Here is a 21,702-nt window from a genome sequence, read left to right as displayed (position 1 = left end):
CTCTGCTGATGCTTTCACTGATTTTTATCAACAGCATGAGAATAGGCCCATGACTCTTTTGTGTCATCCCTGATGCCTTTGCTACCAACCTGTAGGAATCTACAAAATCATTCTTGCCAAGCAAGAGTCTTGGAGCTGGCTTTTCCCTAGAACTTGCATAGGAAAAATGAGTGGGGGATTAAGTTCTATCAAGTCCCTCTTATTCCTGCTTTTAGAAAATGGGTGGATTTTGGCAGCTGGAATAAGTTCAAATTTCAACACCCTGAGAAAGAAGGTTACTTTGAGATTTGCAAGCACTTTCTGTAAGCTTTAAACACAGTCTGGTGGATATTATCAAAATACTGACAGCTGAATCTGACTAGAGCAGCATCTGTAAAGCAATATACTGGCACTGCCCTTTCTTTCTACTCATGGAATTCCCCTGCCCTCTCCCTTGAATGAAGTATTAAAGCTGTTTATTTATTTTTCTAAAACAGGTGATTTCTTTAGCCTTGTAACAACAATTTTCTTCACAAGCATGGCTTGTTCTTAGAAATTAATGACAAGAGATGTGGAAAGCTTCCCTGACCCTGATGCTAGGGTCACTTGGGTTCTCAGTGCTGGGAATATCTAGCTAAGTAATATAGAGCTGCCCTTTCTTGTGCTGCTACAGTAAACTTTATAGTTTCCATAAGCTGGAACATCAAAAGAGAACAAGCAATGTTGCAGGCAGCCATTAAATATTTTTGTCTACTTAATGGAATATTGCCGCCTCCTTGCTGAAGGAGAAATGAAACTGATACCACGTGGTTAAGCAGAAATGCAAATAAAATGCAGAAATACATGTTTTAATAGCTTGTGAAAGCTTCAGACTTAAATATGTTAAAGGTGTAACAAGTCCCTGTCTCCTGATGTTTAAAAATACTACATTGATTTCCTGAACTAAGTCATCCAGGGATTGAGGTGAATAAGTAGCATGCATCTTAGTGTTGGTCACAGTTCCCATTTTGGAAAAAGCCTCACGTGGGATTTTATTCTTCCTCTTTCCTGGGGCAGAACATATTGGTCCTAATTATGAACAGCAGTTTCTCCACTGTGCTTTCTGTTTTACATCTATTCTACTACACCAGGTTCCAAGGAAATGCAAGCAAGTACAGGTTGCATTTGAATTTGTTCCCTCAGCTCAGGATTTCCTTCCTGGTGCAAAGTAGTCAGGTGGTGTCCTGCTGGACATTAATAAGATTCCATGTGGCCATATGAAGTAGCCCTTGTTAGGCAGGAGGGCAGTAAAGCAGAGGCTTTTAAAAGCTTATAAAATAGGAATTCAGCTATTAGACACATGACACAGCTTATTTCTGTAGGAAGGTTTAACTCAAGCCAGTACCAAAGATAGGAAGTTTGATAGGCAGTTTATTTTTTCTTTCTTCAAAAGTGCAGCAGTGAACAGGGTCCTCTGGAAGGGCACTTTCTAAACAGATGTTCAAAACAGCAGAAATACACTCACAACATGCTACAGCAAAGTATGCTCACATACAGAGAGACATACAAATAAAATTCATTTTAATTAAATCACAATAAGTGACAGCTCTTTCATTATAATCAAGTACTGTACTCAGTTTGATGAATCAGTCTCAAATTTAACTGAAAAGGTATTATATCTGCTTTGGGTGTATGTTTCCACATACATGTCCCTGCTACAGCTTCATTCCCCAAAATGAAGAAGCCCAGGTTTCTAGGCTCATGCTGGTTGTATTTGCTTATGCCGAAGTGATGATAATCAATGTTGGTTTGCATTAGGGTAACATAACAAAGTTATTAATTGCATTTCTCCCTGTATAGTATCTACTTCACCAGATAAGATCAATTTAAAAAAAATCACAGCTCTGCTTTTGATAATAATGATTTTTAAAAGAAGTAAAAAACATGATCACATTTTATCTAAACTCAACTCTGTACCGGTAAGGCCCTTTATTTAAAACACCGTACATTTAACATGAATGCCTTCCTTAACAAGGTATAGATGCAGCCATGGTTGAGTAACACATGATAGGGAATATCTTTAGTTTTAAAATAACTTAGTTGGGAATTAGATCTGGGTAAGAGTCAAAGATCCTTCATAGTGGTTTTTTTTGTTATCAAGGATAAGAACTAACACTGTTCATTTGAGGCTGTAAAAATACTCAATTAACTGCTTTATGGCAACAGACAAAAGTGATAAACTGCTCTAAAAGTAATGGAAGACAGCAGCTCTTGGTTCCTGTTCTTCCTTCAACTACATGCGTAGCAATTCTTAAGTCTTTATCAAAAGTGGGAGCAAATCAAATATTCTCCTGTCCCACTGATTAATTTAATTCTGAATTTCAATTTAATACAAGATTTACTACCTATGCCAGATTTCAGGTATAGTGTGGTTCTCTGACAGTGTGTATGTTAAATTACCGAGCCTTGTTAGAAATGCTTTACAGGTATGTGCAGACAGCAAGAGTATTAATTTGGGTAAAATATCTGGTCACTCATACTGAATAATCTACAGCAATTCTGTCAACTTTCATATCACTAATTAGGCAAAAAATTAATCTTTCAAAAGAAAGTGTCCTTGTCAGGGCTTAAAATCACCTTAAGAAGAGACTGTATTAGAGATAAACTCTGTTATGGGTACATTAATGGTATTTCTAATAAGGAGCAACAGAATACACATTACTTGCACTGAAACTTAAGCAGAAACTTGATGTACGATCCAGATTTGATAGGACTGATGAGGGTTTAATGTGCAGCAGTTAAAGTATTTCACACTAACCTCTACACAGGTACCAAAATGAAGTATAAACTAAGACAGGTCTGAATTGCTAGAATTCTGCAAGCAAGACACTACCTATACGAGCTCAGAGTTGAGAGCATGAAAACAACTTTGGTTTGGTTTCTAGAGACAAAACAGTGTATAAAGGATACTGATAGCCAATACTAAAGCTTGAGGGAAAAAAAAAAAGCAGGATAAAGCTACAGTTGTAGTTGAGGAAAAAAAAAGTCCTGAGTTTTTGAAAGCACATAAGGAGTATGAATATCCAAACCCCTCTGCATTTACACAGATGCCTCAGCTGAAAAGTTACCTTTCAAGCTATGTTTTTTTCTTCCAAATATTTGGTCACTTCTGAGAGATTTGAAACAAAAGTTCTATAAAAATCTAACCTGTAGCCCACCACAGAATTTGCATCTCTAAGCTACATGAAGGACAACTTCTGTGCCTCAAAATTAAAAGCCAAGAAAGCTCAGCATATTTTGCTGTAGCATTACTTGTATCCAGTTGGTAGATCTGCACACTGGGGTGTGCACCCTCAAAACCTTGAGAGTTTTGAGTCATGCTTCATTTTCTACTTAATGATTAATTGAAATAATCATGCTCTCTACTGGGGAAAGAGATGTGAAATAACTGAACACAAAATAGTTTTGCTACAGTTGGTTTGACAAGGGAATGATTATCATGCCAGAAAACAGAGCTGATTTGCCCACAACACAAAACTTGTCTTGCAGAAGATCCATAATTCAGTGTTTCCAGATAGTGTTTTGCCAGTGAATCTATACAGAAGTTACATGATAATGCAAGTTTGTGTGTTTTTCAAGATTTAGAAGGATACTCAAGTTTGGGTGCACATGATGGCTGCATTTCAGATAAGCCTAATCAGAAGGTTGAAAAGACATCACCCTTTTGGAGGGAAACCAAGTGACTTCTGACATGCAGACCTTTGGTGTGAAGGCCACTTTTTGCAGTTTCCAAGTAGTTGGGTCTCAACCAAAAGCAACACTCTATGAAGCATTTAAACTGCCTAAAATAGCTCTTAGCCTAATGTCTAGTGAGCAATGATTCTATGATTTATTTTTACCTAGTTTGCTTTCAAAATAATTTACTTTCAAGAATCTAATCAACATAAGAAAAGTTAGACAATTCAAGACATTTGGAGGTTAGAGACAGATCACCTCTACTGTGGTGCCCTGGTTGTTGGATTTTTTTAATTTTAGTATTACTTCTGTTTGCATATTAAAAACAGACTTCAAGTTAGCTCAAAGCACAGGCACACTTACTTGAATACTTGTTAGTCTCAACAGTCTCTTAACTCACTAGGAAGTCAGTCTAAAAAACCCTAAGAGGTTTTTCAGTAGTACATAGTAACCCAGCCCAGCATTTCAAACCAGGAGGCTGAAATTACATTCTTGTTTCCAAGCTACTGAAGCTGTCCTACAAAATGTATTGGTCTCATCTAAAGTGCTCTCATTGAAAGAGACTATTTAGCAGATGGATTTTAATTCTGCACAAGACACTTGCTAGTCAGATCCTACACTTTTGACTCATGCCCTCCTATACTCTCTTTTGGGCTAGTTTGCTATTGTCCTTAACAGCCTGGAGCTCAATACAGGAAACCTATAATTAAGCATAGCTTTTAAGAAGGTCTGTGACACTGAATATGGGTGAGCATTACTGTGCAATAGCACCTGCCTATCTAACCTGATTCAAATAGACATTTATTTTTTTTTAGAACAAAATAAACTGTTCAGATTCATAGGCATAGGTTCACCTCTGTGCCTGTGACATGAAAAGGTACTTGAAAGACAAAGGTGGTAATCAACGATCTGAGCAAGACAGATTAGCTGTGTCTAACAATTTACAGTTAGAGTTCAGCTGTAAAATATACATATTGCACAAGGCAACCAGCTAAAGACAAGGGGTTTCCTTCCAAACAGGGTTTGAAAAGCCCATTGAAAGTCTTCCAGCTGTAATCAGCAAAAGGTAACAGAGACAGACCTGCTGCAGTCACTGGAGAAACTGGTCAGTAGGAGCCCATTGCAAGACGCTCTTAAGGGTCTTACAAGAACTGTGCAGAAAACCTCCGAGCACGTAGGCCGTGATTGCTGAACATGAGCCGTGGGTCAAACCTGTACCTGAAGAGAGGAACAGAGTCAGTGTGAGCTGCTTGGCTTGCAGTGACCAGCACTTGTAGAGAGAGCTATGTGCTGCAAGAGCTCTGGTACAAGGCTATGTGAGAAGCTGCTTTCTCAGCAGTACACAGCAGTGACAATTTCTATTACAACAGATAAACTGTAACAACACGCAACCACAAAGCTGAGTCTCCAAAGAAATAAATCCTAGCTACAATGTACAGGAACATAGGGGCATCTATAACATCAAGCATTCAGGAGCTACATTCTAACAGAACGCTTTGCTGTCCCAAATGACAAACTTACTTAGCACCTTAAGGACACTGTAAGGACATTTAAATACTGCTTTAAAAAGCTTTGGTATGATTAGTGACTGAGTTTTGAGACACAAAGCACTATTTACTTCCAACAGCTAATACAGACAGCTCAGGTCTGTAGGAAATGTTCTTGCAAACAGCGTCTCCAGGAACAATCAGAGCTAGTACTTGGAATATGCCTGCCTATAGAAACCAGCAGAGCTTTCCTGGTTTGCAGGCAAACCTGAGGTCAGTGTCTTGACTACTCAGAACAGCTGAAGTGTACAGCTCTGCTAAGTCAACAAACTAGTATTCATACCATCAAAGTTATACATGATAAGTTAAAATATAGATTAACCATTAAAAAAATAGAAGCATCAAAAAAAACTCTTTAAAAAAAGTGTGTATGACAATAATATATTCCATCACAAATACCCTCTATAAAAGCTGAATTTTAAAAATGCATAGTTACATTTAAAAGTGTTACAGTAATGAAGTGGATCAGTGTTTACCCGGGATCAAAGACACCTGGTGTACGGCACGTTGCTCCCGAGCAGGACTGCAGCATCATTAGTCGATAGTTCATCTTTTCTAGAATTTCTTGATCAATTGTTTTAGCAATGTTATTGATCTGGTGTGGATCTGCAGTCAAGTTATACACTTCCACAAACACCTGTAGAAGAAAGTTTCTGCATTGTATTAAGTCCAGAATGCTTTATGGCAGCACATAGGCTCAGATGTTATTTTGAACTCCACTCCACACATAAGCTGTGTTCAGCCATGCAGCTACGTGGTCAAAGACAGGACAGTGTGCAAGCAAAGCCAAGTTTTGCAGTAGCACCATTTTGTTGGAAGTTTTTGCTTCCATCTAAAGTACTCACCTGCAGATTATTTTCCAACACTTGTATTGTGATTGTAAAACCACAGTAAGAGGCCTTGACTAAGCTGGCAGTCTTTTCACTAATGGATCTCAACAATTTCATGACCATCATATCAACATTCTGTACTTAGAGCTGTCAGACCCATACAGGTGTCTTGACTTCTTCATGTACAAAATATGCTGAATACAAGAATGCTACAGCCTCAAACAGAAAAAAGTTTATTCTGTGTGCATGTACTTTGAGGTTTGTCTGGAGGATTTTAGGGCAGATTTGGGTTTTGATACTTTTTAAGTCACTAGACACTTCTGTGGGATAAATACTGGTCAACAGTATCTCAAGAATTTAGCAGTGGTTTTGTCTGTGTTAGAGAAGGAGGCCTGACTGCAGATGATACTGATAAAAAACCGGCTGGGTTGTGTCTAACTTTGATAAAGACATGTCTGGACAGACTTTGGCCTTTTTCTTACAAGGTTCACTGCAAGGTTATAGAAGCCACATTGTTGCACCTTCCCCATACTGTTGGTTTTATTTTAGCTAGGTCAGATAAGCAGAGTGACACAAAAATGCCACAGTTATACTTTCTTAGTAGAAAAATCCCAAAGTGACATGCAGAGTATTACTGAGTCAACTTTGGAGTCTACTTTTACAAAGAAATCCACAAGACTTGTTTAACTTGATCATAATTTGTCAGAAAGGGAAGACCAACCAGGGTCTGTTAATTGATATTTTGGTTTCCTATACAGCTTTTCACACTATCTAACTGCAAAAACATCTTGTGGGATTTCCTCCCCTGGCTTGCTCCCAGTTGCTCACTGTTCATGCAGTGCCTGCACAGCTGCTGAACAGCAGAGTTTGTTAGATCTGTGACCCAACTGCCTCAAACCCCAATCCTTGTTGGGGCAGCTGTGTCCAAGCAAGCACAACTGAAGATCAGCCCCGTGACACACCACCTTTTTTATGTACAGCATATGCTCCCCTAGTGAGACCTTAGCAGCCTCTGAAGGGGGTCCCTTATACCCAAACAACTCAAGATAAGGTCAGAGACCTTTCTCACAGTTTTATCTCTATTTTTGCCAGACAAACAAGCAAATAATAGATGAGGAATTATTAACCTGGAATTTCAACTCTTCTCAAGTAAAAGAGATGAACACTGTAACTCTGCTGTGTTTATGTTATTAGAAAATATCTATTGCTCAGAAGAGACTGCCACATGGAATAAGGCTGAGAGAACTGAAACCAGTCCAGCACAGCTTCCTGTGAGGCTGATAGGTGACACCAGAAGGTAATAATCATATTTTAGGCCTCACTCCCCTCCCACATCCTTCTTCTTCCCCTTCTTCCCAGAACCCAGCTACAGTTTTGGTCAAACATTCTCAACAGGCGATAAGTATTTCACTGTTTATCCTGCAAGCAATCCCAGTCTGCTTTTCAGAGTACTTAATGGAAACCTTGAGAGCTGATAAGAGTGCAGACAGACACAGGTTGTGCACAGCTGACATCTGCTAGTCAGCCAGACTTACCTCCCGGTCATCAAATTCACAGTACTGCAGATCCCAGGAAGCTGACAGTGTCCTTACACAAGCGTACGTGTTGTTATAGGAATCTTCACAGACACAGTCTGGGAAGCAGTGCTGTGAAGCAAGCAGCAAACGAAAACTTCAGGGCAGAAGACAAACTTCTCCTAGAGTCTGTTCCAGCTCATGCTAACTGCAGCTAACAGATGAACATCCAGATCTTAATTTACAACATGCACATTACCACGGGGGCTTTTAAACAAAAACTTGGTGTTACTGAACTCATCATGATTAAGTGCATTTTGTCTGGGAAGCAAATGTATGTACACAGAGGAGAACAGCACACCACACTAATAAAGCCAGCACCAATGGGATGCTTCACTTTAGTAAAGCAAAGCAAACCTGCTTCGATTTAGAGAGTAGCTAGTGACTTAATAATCACAGATAAGAACAGCGAAATAAGTTTACTGAAAGTTTAGGAAGAACATTATCTGTCACTGCCACACACTTGGCTTAGTCCCACACCTTCCTGCATCAGTCTCCAGCCCTGAGGCTCCATAGATTCCCACTGAAAGGGTTTTTGGTCATGTGAACATGTCAGTTCCACAGGGCAGGACATTCCTTCCAATTGTCAAATGCTACACAGGACCTATGGAGCTGGCTCCTACTTACCAGCACACTGGGAGCTTACATAGAGAACCAGGTCAGCCCACACAGCAAACAGGTTTAATTCAGTAGCTATTTCCTAATATTAAGAGATTTTGTCTTACTTACTGTAACTCCAGGTCCTAGGCCAGGACAGGTAGGATCACTGCCATTGTATCCTTCTCCTTGATACTCCACCAAGAAGTCTGATCTCCACGTGACATTTTTGTCTCCTCTCTACAAGAGGTTAGTTAACACAACTCAGTATCTACTGTACTGTGAAATAGAAAAAAATTCTCTGTGCTTGGAATAACACTAACACTGCCCACTGCTTACTAGGCAGTATCAGTTTTAAATAATTAGCTTTAGGTTAGAAGGTCTTGTGTAACTGGAAGACAAGGATTAAACTCCAAAAATATTAGTACACCTTCTGTGAGGGCTCAAAATGTTATCTTCAAGTTATAAAGGATCACGCAGTAACACCAAGGAGGAGCCACATGGCCAGATGCTACTATCCTACAGACAAGATTCCTGTAACAAGGCTATTTCCCTTTGATAGGTATCACATTACCACAACAGATGAAAAAAGATACCCTTGGCAAAAAACCAACCAAGCAAAAAAAGAAACAGCTAGGTTTTAAGCTGGTCTATTTGTAGCTGCATTTTAAAAGACAGAGGAAGATGGAAGTTTACAGTTAATATACAGCATCCCTACAGGCATATGCAGCAAAACAATGAGTTTCAATTTTGAACTCTACCAGAGTTTAAAACAGGTGCCTTTTACCTGCTTCTGTCTAAAGAACAGCTTAAGGTTTGGATACAAGGTTTTAAGAGCAAAGCACCATTTTAAGTCTGGATGATCTTTCCAAGCTAACTTTCCAAGTAAGCTGCCTTCAATTTATAGACTAAATTTAATTAAAACTAAACAGATCACCTGCAAGCAGCTTTATTTAAATAGGCTTCTGCTCACCTCTTAGAAAGGTCAAGTTTACTTTATAAAACCACATGCACTCTTCTACAGTTTGGCAGGAAAAACACTAGTTCTACTGAAAATGGAGTCAAAATCTTTAATAAGAACAGTCTGCTTTTCTCCTATTCCTATGCTGAGAAATGCTAAAGACAAGGGGAAGGAGAATGCAAAGGAAGAATATGAGTCAACCTATTCTATCAAAGGAAGTAACATTGACTTGGAAGAATTACCCCTGCAAGAATCATTGGTTACCATCCCTGTCCCTACTTACCAACAGTGGCAACAGTGACATCCCATCCATCTGGGTCTTATTCAAGTCATATCCCGCAATATCCAGAATAGTGGGACCCAAATCAATATTTGCAACAAGCATCTGTAGGATAAGAAGAGCTTAACTTCAGAAGTTCAGAACCTATTTTAAATACTCATATTTGTAAGTGCATCTAAACACTACCTAATTTCATCTTTATGGGCTAATGTAACATTGGGCTTGTAACACTGAAAAGCAATGGTAGGGAATTCAGAAAGTGAGTTCAAAATTCATTTGCTTTTGTGGCCTGCAATGGCTTCATTTGATTCAAGCAGGAACAAACAGCTTTTTTATAATGAGGTCTTTGCACTTTCTGCCACTCTGTGTATTTCATTTAATGGATACATTAATGCAGGACAACAAAGTAATGGCTAAAGTGGTAACTCTGAAACAACGTTAAATCTGTACTGGGATTTCACTTCTTACCTTGTTTGTCTGATTTGGTTTTATCCCTGGTCCTCGAACTAGCAGTGGAACTTTGATATCAAACTCGTAGAGCTGCCGTTTGTCTATTGGCAAAGAAAACTGGCCTAAACAAGAGAAGATGGAAAAAGTTAAATGGCTTCTTGTTTACATTATCAGTCTTGTGTTACCACAGAGTGGTTTGGGTTTGAAGGGACCTTAAAAAGATCATCTGGCTCACTCCCTCTGCTATGGGCACGTAACTGCCACCAGTCCACTTTTAAAGAAGAGAGGCTGTTAACCAGAACTATATTAACAAATTGGAGAAGAGATAACTTCAAAGTATAAGCTGTATCTTACAAAGTTTAACAGCTTAGATAATGCACTTTTAGTTCCACAACATGACACAGACAGGTTTTTGACAGATTTTAACTGGTTAACCCTCTTATACCAACTCTTCCTACGTAACACAAAGACCCTTCCTTCATTTCTGGTCTAATTTTATGCATACCAGGATACACTGCTAGAAATTAATGCTGAAAACCACAACCAAACAAAAAAACAACAAAATCCCAAACACAACCACTGCAACTCCAGATTGTTTTGCAATTCAAATCAGTACTTCTCACATCTATAGTTTTCCACAGCTACTATTCCCATTTTCTGGAGTGGTCATGAGGGTGAAAAGTTATGCAATTCCTGGATCTTGTACAAAAAAGCAGTAAGTAGTGAAAATTTTACCAGTGTGGAAGCCATTGTCTGATGTGTAAAAGATGTACGTGTTGTCTAACTCTCCGTTCACTTCCAGTTTCTTCACTAGTTTCTCTATCAGGTCATCTACTGACAGCAGCGTTTGCCACCTATGCAGAAACAAAGTACTTTACATTCCAGTGTGAAAAATTTGGAATGAGCCTGACTGGAACAGTAGGGCATTTATATCCTGCTTCCAGTCAGCAGTATATGCACTATAAATGAATTATTTTACTTACAAATTCTAAAAACAAACTTCATAGAATACTACACTGTTTTATTTAAGGCTGCAATAAAGATAAAAATAGACTGTTTGTCCTCAATTCTTGTTGATTCTGTAGTGTCTGCGAAAGACATCAAAATGCTGATTACTTCTCATCCAGACACAGTGAAGATCAACCTTGAAGCGTCATGGTGACAGTCAGTTATCTCCTGCAAGGTCACTTGTTATTAGTTCTTTGTAGGTAGTTTAATATTAAAATGCAAAACAACCATGAATTTAATTGTCTTTGTGGGATCCTTTCTGCTTGAAAATTACCAGATGTTTTATATTACTCATATAATGTCAGGGTCCATTATTTCATGTATCTAAAGCCTTCGACAGCTACAAGTTCTTTTCTTTGTCATGGGGTTTGCTATTTAGAAAAGTGACTGGTTCCACTACCTTCTACAGACTAGTATCATGCTGAATTAACTACAGTTATTCAATTCTTGGATTCTGCTGTCTCTTGGCTTAAAATTTTGATGCACAATTTTACCTTAATGTTTTATAAAGCAAAAGTCTGAAAAATCTTGGGTTTCCATCTGACAAGATAATGCCTAGTAACTGCTCAAAATGAAGATCAACACTTAAGGTAATGTTTGTTTCAAAACTTTTAAAAAAAACACACCGGTACTGTAAACAAATACCCTTGGTCTCTATTAAAAAAGGGAGCAAGTCATGTCTGCACAACATACCCCATATCCCCCTTATAAAAAGGAATCTAGCACCTCCCCTGGCCAGTCAGGTATTCCCATGTACTGGGAGACAAGATTAATAAATAATATTAGCTGGTAGACAGATCAACTACATTTGATGTACATCATGTAAGAAACTGGAATTAAGTGAAGATAAGGCCACTTTTAAAATAAAAACCTGCTGTGCACTGAAAGAAAAGCAATAGGGAGACCAAGTGCAACTGGTCATTTCTGTGACAAATAATGGCAGCATTGGTGAATATGACACTTCTGAAGCCAAAGTTTATTTGCAAATGTAAACAAAGTCAAGGTCTTCTGAGAGAGGTGCCAGAGAACTATCAGAGGTAATGACAATCTGACATCAATTGTCAGACTTGCTACAATTTTTAAAAAAATCTATACCTTCCAAATTCTGAATGGAAACCTTAAGCAACAAAAAAATTCTTACCGCTTTCTATAAGCATCATCAAGAAACTGTATTGAAGAGTTGCTCATTGGAGTCTTTGCTTGTCGAATTAACCAGTGCTTGTTCTAAAGAAAAACCCAACAAAGATTAGAGTATGACAGAAGTATCAGGTTTCAAGCCTTTCTTAGAGCAATAACAAAAAATGATTCCTGTGAAAAAGTCAGGCAATGCTATCAAACTGACCTGACTTCAGTTTTCCCTGGTTCACGTAAAATCTAAGCTTCAAGAGTAGATACATTACAGTTCCATTATGCTCAGCCCTTGATGAGAAGAAAACATAAATGGATCTTTTCAAAGCAGTTCAGGGAAGAAAACTGTGAAAGGATCTAGGGAAGGCTATCTCAGAGATAGAAGTGTGATAGCATAAGACAGATCTGAGGAAAACAATGTGAAGCATTGAGCATCACTGCAAGATTACACTTGGTTGTCAAAAGTGAGGTACTTTTGGGACTAATATTGGTGAGCATCCCAACAGGCAGCAAGGTGGGCAGAAGCTTCTGCACCCAAAGCAATTAGAATTATTTAAGTTATAAAAAAGTACCACCACCACTATCAGATTCCTGGCAGTCTAAGGAATCAGGGCTGGTGACTACTTAATGGAACAGAATATTACCATTTTATTTAGATTTTGACTCCTAAACAAGAGCATTTCTTCAGCTGCATCATCATGCATTCTTCTAGATGTATCCCCAACTTTCAGAAACAGCCCTTTTCTTTCCTCACCTATACCCCCAAAGTAATGGAAATGATGTAACTCATATAAAAAGTGATACTCCCACACTGAAGGGTCAATCTGAGCTGGGTCACCTGCTGTACAAATACGTGGGAAGGTATGATGTGAATAACCTGAAGGTTAGTATTAGTGGGGATCAGAACAAAGGGAACAGTCATGTCAATGCAGTTTACACTTTTTCATTTACTAGGTCAGAGATGACCCACTCATCACCCTCAGCTTGAGCCTGTATTTAGCTGGTCACTCCTCTGTGTAGAGCCTCTTGTTATGCAATTTCCCTCCTGTCACAAACAAATGACTGAAGGGCTCAGGCTTTAGGGACTCACAACAAAGTGACTAATATCTCCAGCAATTAGTTACCCTGTTCTCTGCTCTTGACTACTGAAGGAAAGATTTTTGGCATGGAGACTTAATGCTAAGTCAAATTTAATTCAGTTGTATTCAGCTGTTTCTTTAGAGTAGCTGTAAACCAATTGCCTGGAGAGACATAGTCTATCTCAGTTGAGAGAGGAGAAAGTAAGGAAATATAGCACAAATCCTATCTTCAGTTCAGCAGAAGTTCAGAGAACAAAGGAGCTGGCAACATCACCTAAGCACCAGTCACCTTTCACAAGGGCCGTGCTTAGGAGAGGAGCTTCGTAAGGCACAACCATGCTGGGCAACTCAGGCAGGTTACCAACCTAGTGCCACAGAATCCTCCTCTTTGAGATTTTGGTCTTCTTACCTTTCTCTGAAGTTTCAAAAACTTCACACAGCATCCGAACACCTTTGTGGATTTCAACAAACTTCACACTGACTCAGAGTTCTCAAATCTGCTTCCCTGTCATATCTCTTTCAGCACTTATACACAAAGCAGTCCACCAATCCTGCTGCCCCCCTAAACTCCATTCTTGGAGAAATTTTAGAGATTGAGACAATATACAATGCATTGCCAGCTGTATCACAACACAGCTCAGCTCTGATTTTGTAGGAAAAACAAGGCGTGCAAGGGAGATACCCAACACATATCTTACTCAACTTATCTTTCAGAACAGCTTTGATAAAACTTATCTGGACCATTAACTCCACTTAGGAATCCAGACAGCTGCTGATCATTTCACACAGTTCATGGCTGAGGATCCAAAGCAGAAGTTAAACTCAGACTCTGACCAGTGAGGTATACAAGAACTTAATTCCTATTTTTCATGCAGAGATTCTGTCGAAATGGTTCCTCTTAGTAGCCTTTGCCCACATCCAGTATAAGGAAGTGAGGCAACATTTATTTAGGAGTCAAGACTCCTAACCAAGTACAATCCAAGACTGTCAAGCAAGCATTACAACATCAGTGAGGGTCTTAGCCAAGTCACATGTTTAGTGCTACTGCAGGAATCATGCTTGCTCTAGACAACAGTGAAGCTCCAAGACCACAACATTGCCAGGTGCAGAAATCCACATTAGCTGTGTCTAGGAAGGAAGGTAATGCTAGTCTATTCCTCTAGTAAAATTGCTGGAACCACAGATATTAACTGCCAAACATGAAGTCCAGCATTTCATTCTGTGTTACACAGATATATGCAGAGATTTTACACCACATAAGGGAATGCCATAGTGTATATTTTGCTACCTGCTGACTTCACTGGTCAAACTACTTTTAAATCACTATTTTAAAAGCATTCTATTACAGTAATGGAGTCTTAAGACAAAATCTGGAATCCCTTTATGGAAGAAAAAATCCTCAATCTGATTCCCACTCCCTAGTCTGAAACTTTAAAAGACTGGGCTAAAGTATTTTTTACTGCTGCAGCCCTTTTCTGTCCTTTCATTCATGCTTTTCTATCACTGACGAGCACATGGTCATTTTCCAAACTAAAAACAGTCCTCAGCTAAAAACAAGTTTCATTCTGTACTACAGGAGTCACAGTGACCTGAGGTATTACTGTGCTCCTGACAGGCTTTTAGGCAATTTTATCTCAGTCTTAAGATTAGAAGCAAATCTTGAAGTGAAATAATTGAACACTGAACAGCAATGGGTTCTATATTTTAAATTACTCAAATCAAAAATACAAAACTTGTGTAAGTTGTCACCAAATTAACTGCTTGTGAAGTTCACTTACTGGCAGAGTAAACTGCAGCAGATTACTCTGAGCTAGACCATATCTGGCCATATTTGCTGGCAGTGGAAGGTACTACCCTGTCACAAGAATGTCTAAATTTGTAACATTAGGTTATTTCAGCAAACAAAAAGCAAGTTCTCAAAGCACTTAGCAACCCTGGGCCCGATGGTTCATGATTCCAGAGTCCTCTGATTAGTCTGACATGCTTTCACCTCAGGGAAGCTTTGCAACAAGCTCAAGGAATGGACCTCCCCCATCCACAAGCAGATGTGTGAGGGAAGACAGGGCTCTTGACATTCTTCACCCAAGCCTTTGCGTAGCACATTACCTACATGTTCCCCTGGACATACTGAGAGCAATCATAACAAATTTTTAAGCGCTTCAGAAGAGTCTAAAAATGGGACAAAAAATTCACTTTTTATCTTTACCAATCATAATTCCATTGTACTACCATATCACTTTTGCCACTATGCTGTTTTTCTTTACAAGACATTAGCGTGAAAATATCTCAAAGTCACAATAAACTTATCTGACCCTGACATACACCAATTCAACATGATTAAACAACCAGTAGTCATAGTACTTGCCTGTTCTAACCTAAAATGCAACTCAGGGCCACTGCCTTTGCTCTCACAAACTAGAATAACCTACACAGGTCCTTGCTAGTTTGCTTACCTTGCCATGAATGTTAAAATTGCTGTTTCTTGGTGCACTGACATTCTGAAAGCTCTTTGTATACTGTGGAGCAGGTGTCCAAGGGGAGTGTGGTGCTGGGGTTGCAATCATCATGAAGAAGGGTTCAAAATTAGATTTGTACTCCAAGAAATCTAATGACATGTTGGCCTGTGAACAGTGTTGTTGAAGAAGAAAAGTCATGGCTCAAAGAAAAACAGCAACTATTTGACAAATCCAAACTAGACATTCGTAACTTATTTAGAGCTCAGTAATACTGCAAACATTTAAACTATTTCAAAAACTTACTGCTTGCTCATCTACAAATGTCTAGAACAGCAGCTATGATAAAAATAATCCCAAGTGCTCATGTTGAACAAATCATTTTTCCCACATCTTCAAACGACTTTCTACTTCAGACCCTTGCATTAATTTGACATGGAAAGCTCATCAGAGGATTGTGCCTGTTCCAAGTACAACAACATCCACCTATACTCTGATTCAATCAAGTAAAATCAGAGTTTTCTTCAACATTGTCCAAGCCTGAGATTAAGATGTCATCTCCCATATGACAGACCCCAGTTAAAGAGCTTCAACTTTCTTCAGAAATAGCAATAGTTTTGGAAAAAAAAAATTAATTCAGCCCCACTGTTTATAGTCTATGCTCATTTTACAGCAAGCTGCAAGATTACAAGGGGTGAAAACAGAAGGTCTGGTGAAGAACAGTGTCAAAATGCACTCACAGCACTGCATTTTCATTTTAGCCTGTACACAATTTCAAGTAGCAAGTTAGAAGAAATTGGGAATTCTATTTTCACTTCCCTTAGGTCAGCCTTTAAAATTAAAGCTTCAAAGGTATTATTGTAGGGGAGTTTTTCAGTATTGAAATCTTGCAACATTTTTTCCTGCCTGATCACTATATCCTTTTCTTTCTCTAGAAAAAAAAAATACACTAGGAACTCCCCCTTTCTCCCTTTTAAATTTAGCATCTAAGCAAGCAGGGCTCCACTTCAGTTACATGACAGCAGAGTCAAGGAAGGGTAAGAATCCTTCAGAAACTCATAGCAGTAGCCAACTTTGATTTCATTAGGAGCTTAAACTGCAACATGGGAGTAGTGCAGTAAAAAGATTCAGGTGTTTGGATGCTTAATACCAGACTCAAGCACTCAGGTGCCCTCAGACAAGAAAGCTTGAGGATCGCATCAAGCAACACAGGAACTTTGCATAAATAATTTATTCCTGTGCACTGCCCAGCCAGTGAATTAAACACTGTCTCTGACATGCTGAATACGTGTTTAGTAACTACAGGAAGAAAGTAGAATGCAACACCTTGAAAATCATGATACACTGCTGTATCAATAGGTAACACATCACAATATAAGAAGTTTATGCAACAATGACCTGTTGGACAAAATTCTTACGAGCTGCTGAAGGATCAAAAAAACCCAGTACAATGCCAGTAATATGATAGTGTCACTTCTGGCTTATCAATTCCAATCTAGCTTTAGACGATGTATATCTAAATTTAATCAGACAGCTGTTCAGTACCCTAAGAAACATCAATCTGCTGTGGCTAGTGAGCAGCTGTGTTCAAGCACCCTGTGGAATTAAACTCGTCAGGGTCTCAATGAAACACTACAAGACTGCACGAGGAGACATTTCTAGAGAAAAAATTTTGTGAGTGCTAACCTATACACTGCAACACTGTACCAACCTATACACTGTTACAGCAAGTCAAATTATGACTCCAGCTTGGCAGACAGGGGGACATTCCCCCTCGCCCACAGCCCCTGCTTCTTGCCAAACAGAGCCTTAGGGGAGGTAAAGTAACCCTTCCATCCTTCCGCAAAATATCTGACATCTTTGTTAACTCCCCAAAACCTCCCTGATTAGCTACACATTGCCCTCATTGTTTAGGCTTTAATAGTTACAAATTATCAGACTGATGGAGTTTGAGACTACAAGACACTAACACATTATAAAACCTAAGAAACAAAATATGGTGCGAAGTTTATTTTTACATGCTTCCTACTGAAATCCTGGCTCTGTTAATCTGTTGCATATTATAATGAAACATATCCTTGTATACAGTAACTTTAATCTCTGCCTACCTGTTCCTCCTGCAGCACAGCAGTCAGTATTAACCCCTACTGGCTAGAAAATGGCCAGGTGGACTCCCTTTCCTCTCCACAGCTCAAACACGAACCTGTCACTTCTAAATATACTGAGTCTTGCTTTGCTGATAAATGCCTACCCATTGTCAATTTGTGAACTAACGTAGCCTAACAATCACACCCTTTCCCAAGTTCCCAGCATGAGGCATTATCTGGTCATAAGCAGCTTCTGTACCACGCTTGCAAAATTTCTTACCAGTACATCTGTCAGATAATCTACGCTGTAGTTCTCACCATGCCTTCGTGCTTTGCCATTTACTGAGAGAGTATAGTTGTAGTACTTTGAATTTTTCTCCTGTGAAAAAGAAAAGTGACACAGATACTTATGCAAAGCAACAGGTACACTGATTACCTGAAATAATCCAAATTAATTGCCTGCAAGCATTTATTAAATAGGTTATGAGCATGTGCCATAAGGGTACTGCAAAAATTCTCAGAAGTGGTCCCCATCAACAAAATTAGTTTTACTGCTATCTCACACGGCTTTGGCTTTACAAATTGTTTTCTTTCCTCTGGGCACTCAGTAGGAGTACCCCCTGTAAAAGCCATGGATCTGATGTACAACTGAGGAAAAAGGGAAAGAAAATTTGCATTAAACAATTAGATGTTCTTTTCCTGCTCTTCCATGACCAGGAATGTTAGAACATGAGTTGGATTATAAAGCAACCAAAATTAAGTTGTTAAAAAAAAAATTCACATACCAAAGCATACCAAAAACTCCATCCAGGAGGGACATGACCTACTCCCCCTGCATCCTCTGCTCCATACTGAAAAAGAGAGAGATCATGACTCACAGTTTCAATTATGATGAATCAAAGCTAGGCATTACGTTTGGTATTCATGTGCTTTATTCAACACTACTCAGAAACCATGTTGAGCCAAATTCAATTTCAGAATGGGAAAAACCACATACACATAAAAACATGGAGGGCCGGTTAAAGGAACCAGGTTTCAATAACTAGGCAGTAATCGAAAGCTTAGCAATCATCAGCAAAATTTAAATATTATTCCCTGCTCCATTCTGCATGTGAAAATATGCAGAGATCCTGGAGAACACAGTGTACATCATCAAATAATGAGTAGTGATCAAACACACACGTGACAAGACACTTGCAGGCTTCGTGATAACAGTTCACAAGATACTAAAGAGAATTCCACACAGACCAACAGCTTCCTTCATCTTCCCAATAGGGATAGGAACTTCAAGTAATGCTAGCCTCTTGCCACCTCACTGCCAAATAATCTACAACAACTAGCCTTTAAGACAGCAAAATAGGGAAAGTAGCTGCTGAGTCAGTGCCAAAGTCACAACAGAGGGTGCCTTAGAGCAACACAACGGGTTTTCTCAGGGCAGCCCTCTCCCATCTACATGGCTTCCCTAACTGCAGGCATGGGAGACTCTGCTGAGTCAAGGGATGCCCAAAGGAAGCCAGCTAAGTTTCCCTTCCCCTTGCTGCCTCAGGAACACGAGCAGATAAATCCGTGACAGGCTACGAAAATTCACGTTCCATTGCTTTATTATACCACCAATGTTTTCCACCGTGAGATGCAAAGAAAACCTGCTGTTAAGAACCCTGTAGCTCATCTAGCTCCTAATCCAATTCCATCACACAAGAGGAACACCCAGCCTTACAGCTTTCAGTGCTGAATTTTTCATCTTACCATGAACTACCAGAAACTATAACCTAGCTAAAAAAGACAAAAAACCTAAAGCATACATATACAAGTGACTCAATAAAGCGTTGAGTAACTGCTGTAAAAGAGCTCTGAAAATATCTGTTCTCCCAATGAATTTGCCTCAGTGGACATTTAACTCTCAAAACAAACCACAAAAAAAACCAAACCAAAAAACAAAAATGAAATAAAGGACACCAAATACCTCATTTAGATACTTTCCAGCAAAGAACGTTTGATAACCACACATAGATTTGAGCAGTGCTGGGAAGGTGTACGGTTCTTGAATCTTCTGCCATAACTTGCTGCTACAGTTCCCTTCCAGAGTGTTATTGACAACATGATGATTATGTGGATATTTTCCTGTTAAAATGCTAGCTCGACTGGGACAGCAAAGTGCACTGGGGACATACTGGAAAAAAAAGAACAAGGATATTTAAGACAGGGATAGTAAAACAATTTTATGTCCAAATTTATAGTTTTCAAATAACAGCTAACAAACAGGTTGATTAATATGTTCACCAATAGTAAAATCTACTTCTTTCTAGACACCCAGAATTATATCCCAAGTATTTTCACTAGCAAAAAACTGCACATGAAGCCAGTTCCAGGTCTCTGCAGCACATGCCCTTCAACTTCTCACCACCAGATTGGACATGGCTTTTAGATAAGGCAAGAACCCTCTAAAACACTTTGATCATTGACTCACTCCATAATTTCAGCCATGGAGATACACTAGACTATGAAAAGAGTGAAGTGACTTCTCACTCTGCATGAAGCTGATGAAAGTTTTGAGCAGTTTCTTTTAATGTTTCTCAGTTTGTAATAAGTATATTCAGACTACGCAGCTTTAATTTACAGATTAAGGAAGTGAGCACAAGTGCTTTCAGAAAGCGAAACTTTACAGATTTTGAACATGACCATAAGTTACATTCATTTTGAGACCTGGAAGTAGGTAGCCATTGAATTTTTAAAATCCCACATCCATACCTACAGATTTCATAACACTGATACTATTTTTTGAGACCTCAAATGAGCTAAGATACAAAATACAGAAATACGCACGCCTCAGAAGTTCATAGCATTAACACAAACACTTACTGCATTGACAAAGGTTATTCCCATCTGGGCAATAAGAGCGTTAGTCTTCTTTAGGGGGGTCTGAAAGGAAAGCACCAAAAGGGCATCAGCTAAAAATGCAAAGATGCCAGGTAAAGCCAGGGACTTGAAACAGGCTGCCTGGAGAAAGGCCCAACACCTAAAACCACTGTTTTTAGGCACCACCCCAGCAAGACACTAAGAGTGCCCTCTCCTTCTCGCTAGGGCCTGGCGTGGCCACAGCGATTGCTCAAGCTGACCAAGCGAGCACAAGTGCGGGGAGTTTCCAGGGGTATGTGCAGCGGCAGAGGCTGCTCCAGAGAGGCCGCAGCCCGGCCCAGCTGAGCGCGGCGGCTCCGCAGAGGGCTCATCCCCCGCGGCCCCGCTCATCCCGCGCAGCCCCACCGTGACGCTCCTTTCTCCCTTCGGGGGGCTGCCCGGCCCGAGGCCGCAGTGAGCCCCTGCCCGGCTGGGCTGGGCTGGGCCCGGCGCGCCGACCCCCGTGGCCGGAGGGACCCTGGCCCCACAGCGCGCCCGCCGAGCTCGCCGCCAGGTCCGGGACCCGGGCGGGCAGCGAGCCGCCCCTCACCGCGCTGCCGCCGGCCCCGCGCCCCCCGCCGCGGCGTTACCATGCCGCCCAGGCAGACATCCTGGTCGTCGGTGAGGATAAGCACCACGTTGGGCCTCCGCGCCTGCCGGACTGCCCGCGCCGGGCTGAGCAGCAGCATCGCGGCCAGCGGCAGCGCCCAGAGCAGCGCGGCGGGGGACATGGCGGGGCCGGCGGGTCGGGGCCGCCACAGGCGCGGAGCGGAGCAGCAGCGCGCGGGCCCGCCCCGCCCCCGGCACATGACCCGGCCGCGCGGGGGGGCGGTCACGTGGTCACCGCGGGGCGGGTGAACAGCGGCGGGAGGCGTGCCGAGAGGATGGAGCGCTCTGCTCGTGGAAAAATGGTTATTTCTGATAAACCATAGGGCAACAGGCAACGGGCAGGGGCTGACGCACAGGAAGTGCCACCTGAACATGAGGAAGAACTTCTTTACTGTGCTGGTGACTGTGCACTGGAACAGGTTGCCCGGAGAGGTTGTGGAGTTTCTCTCGCTGGAGATACTCAAGAACTCTCTGGAGGCAGTCCTGTGCAATGTGTATCGGGATGACCCCG

At 40.5% G+C, this 21,702-nt stretch overlaps 1 protein-coding gene across 1 annotated transcript; it reads right to left on the bottom strand.

Moving 5' to 3' along the window:
• Positions 1-1,371: 1,371 nt before the first annotated feature.
• Positions 1,372-21,321, bottom strand: GNS (glucosamine (N-acetyl)-6-sulfatase). Its single transcript, XM_033058219.1, has 14 exons — positions 21,173-21,321; positions 20,547-20,606; positions 19,651-19,857; positions 18,473-18,538; positions 17,968-18,066; positions 15,601-15,768; positions 12,082-12,164; positions 10,668-10,786; positions 9,951-10,054; positions 9,486-9,587; positions 8,374-8,481; positions 7,606-7,716; positions 5,717-5,877; positions 1,372-4,911 (listed from the first exon to the last, which is right to left on the bottom strand). Exons 1-14 carry the CDS (start codon positions 21,311-21,313, stop codon positions 4,836-4,838), a joined length of 1,605 nt encoding a protein of 534 aa, XP_032914110.1. The 5' UTR covers positions 21,314-21,321; the 3' UTR covers positions 1,372-4,835.
• Between the last annotated feature and the right edge of the window lie 381 nt (positions 21,322-21,702).

The sequence above is a fragment of the Catharus ustulatus genome, chromosome 4, assembly GCF_009819885.2.
Source record: "Catharus ustulatus isolate bCatUst1 chromosome 4, bCatUst1.pri.v2, whole genome shotgun sequence".
NCBI classification, from domain to species: domain Eukaryota; kingdom Metazoa; phylum Chordata; class Aves; order Passeriformes; family Turdidae; genus Catharus; species Catharus ustulatus.
Note: the sequence above shows the minus strand (reverse complement) of the source record. Positions and strands in the feature narration are given on the sequence as shown.

What these genes read in the sequence shown, in the direction of transcription:
- GNS (XM_033058219.1), bottom strand. Translation starts at nt 21,313, where the DNA reads ATGTCCCCCGCCGCGCTGCTCTGGGCGCTGCCGCTGGCCGCGATGCTG. An exon ending in GATGATGCTTATAGAAAGCG is followed by an intron (nt 10,787 to 12,081) that starts GTAAGAATTTTT and finishes GTTTCTGCATAG; the next exon opens with GTGGCAAACGCTGCTGTCAG. An exon ending in AGACAATGGCTTCCACACTG is followed by an intron (nt 10,055 to 10,667) that starts GTAAAATTTTCA and finishes TCTCTTGTTTAG; the next exon opens with GCCAGTTTTCTTTGCCAATA.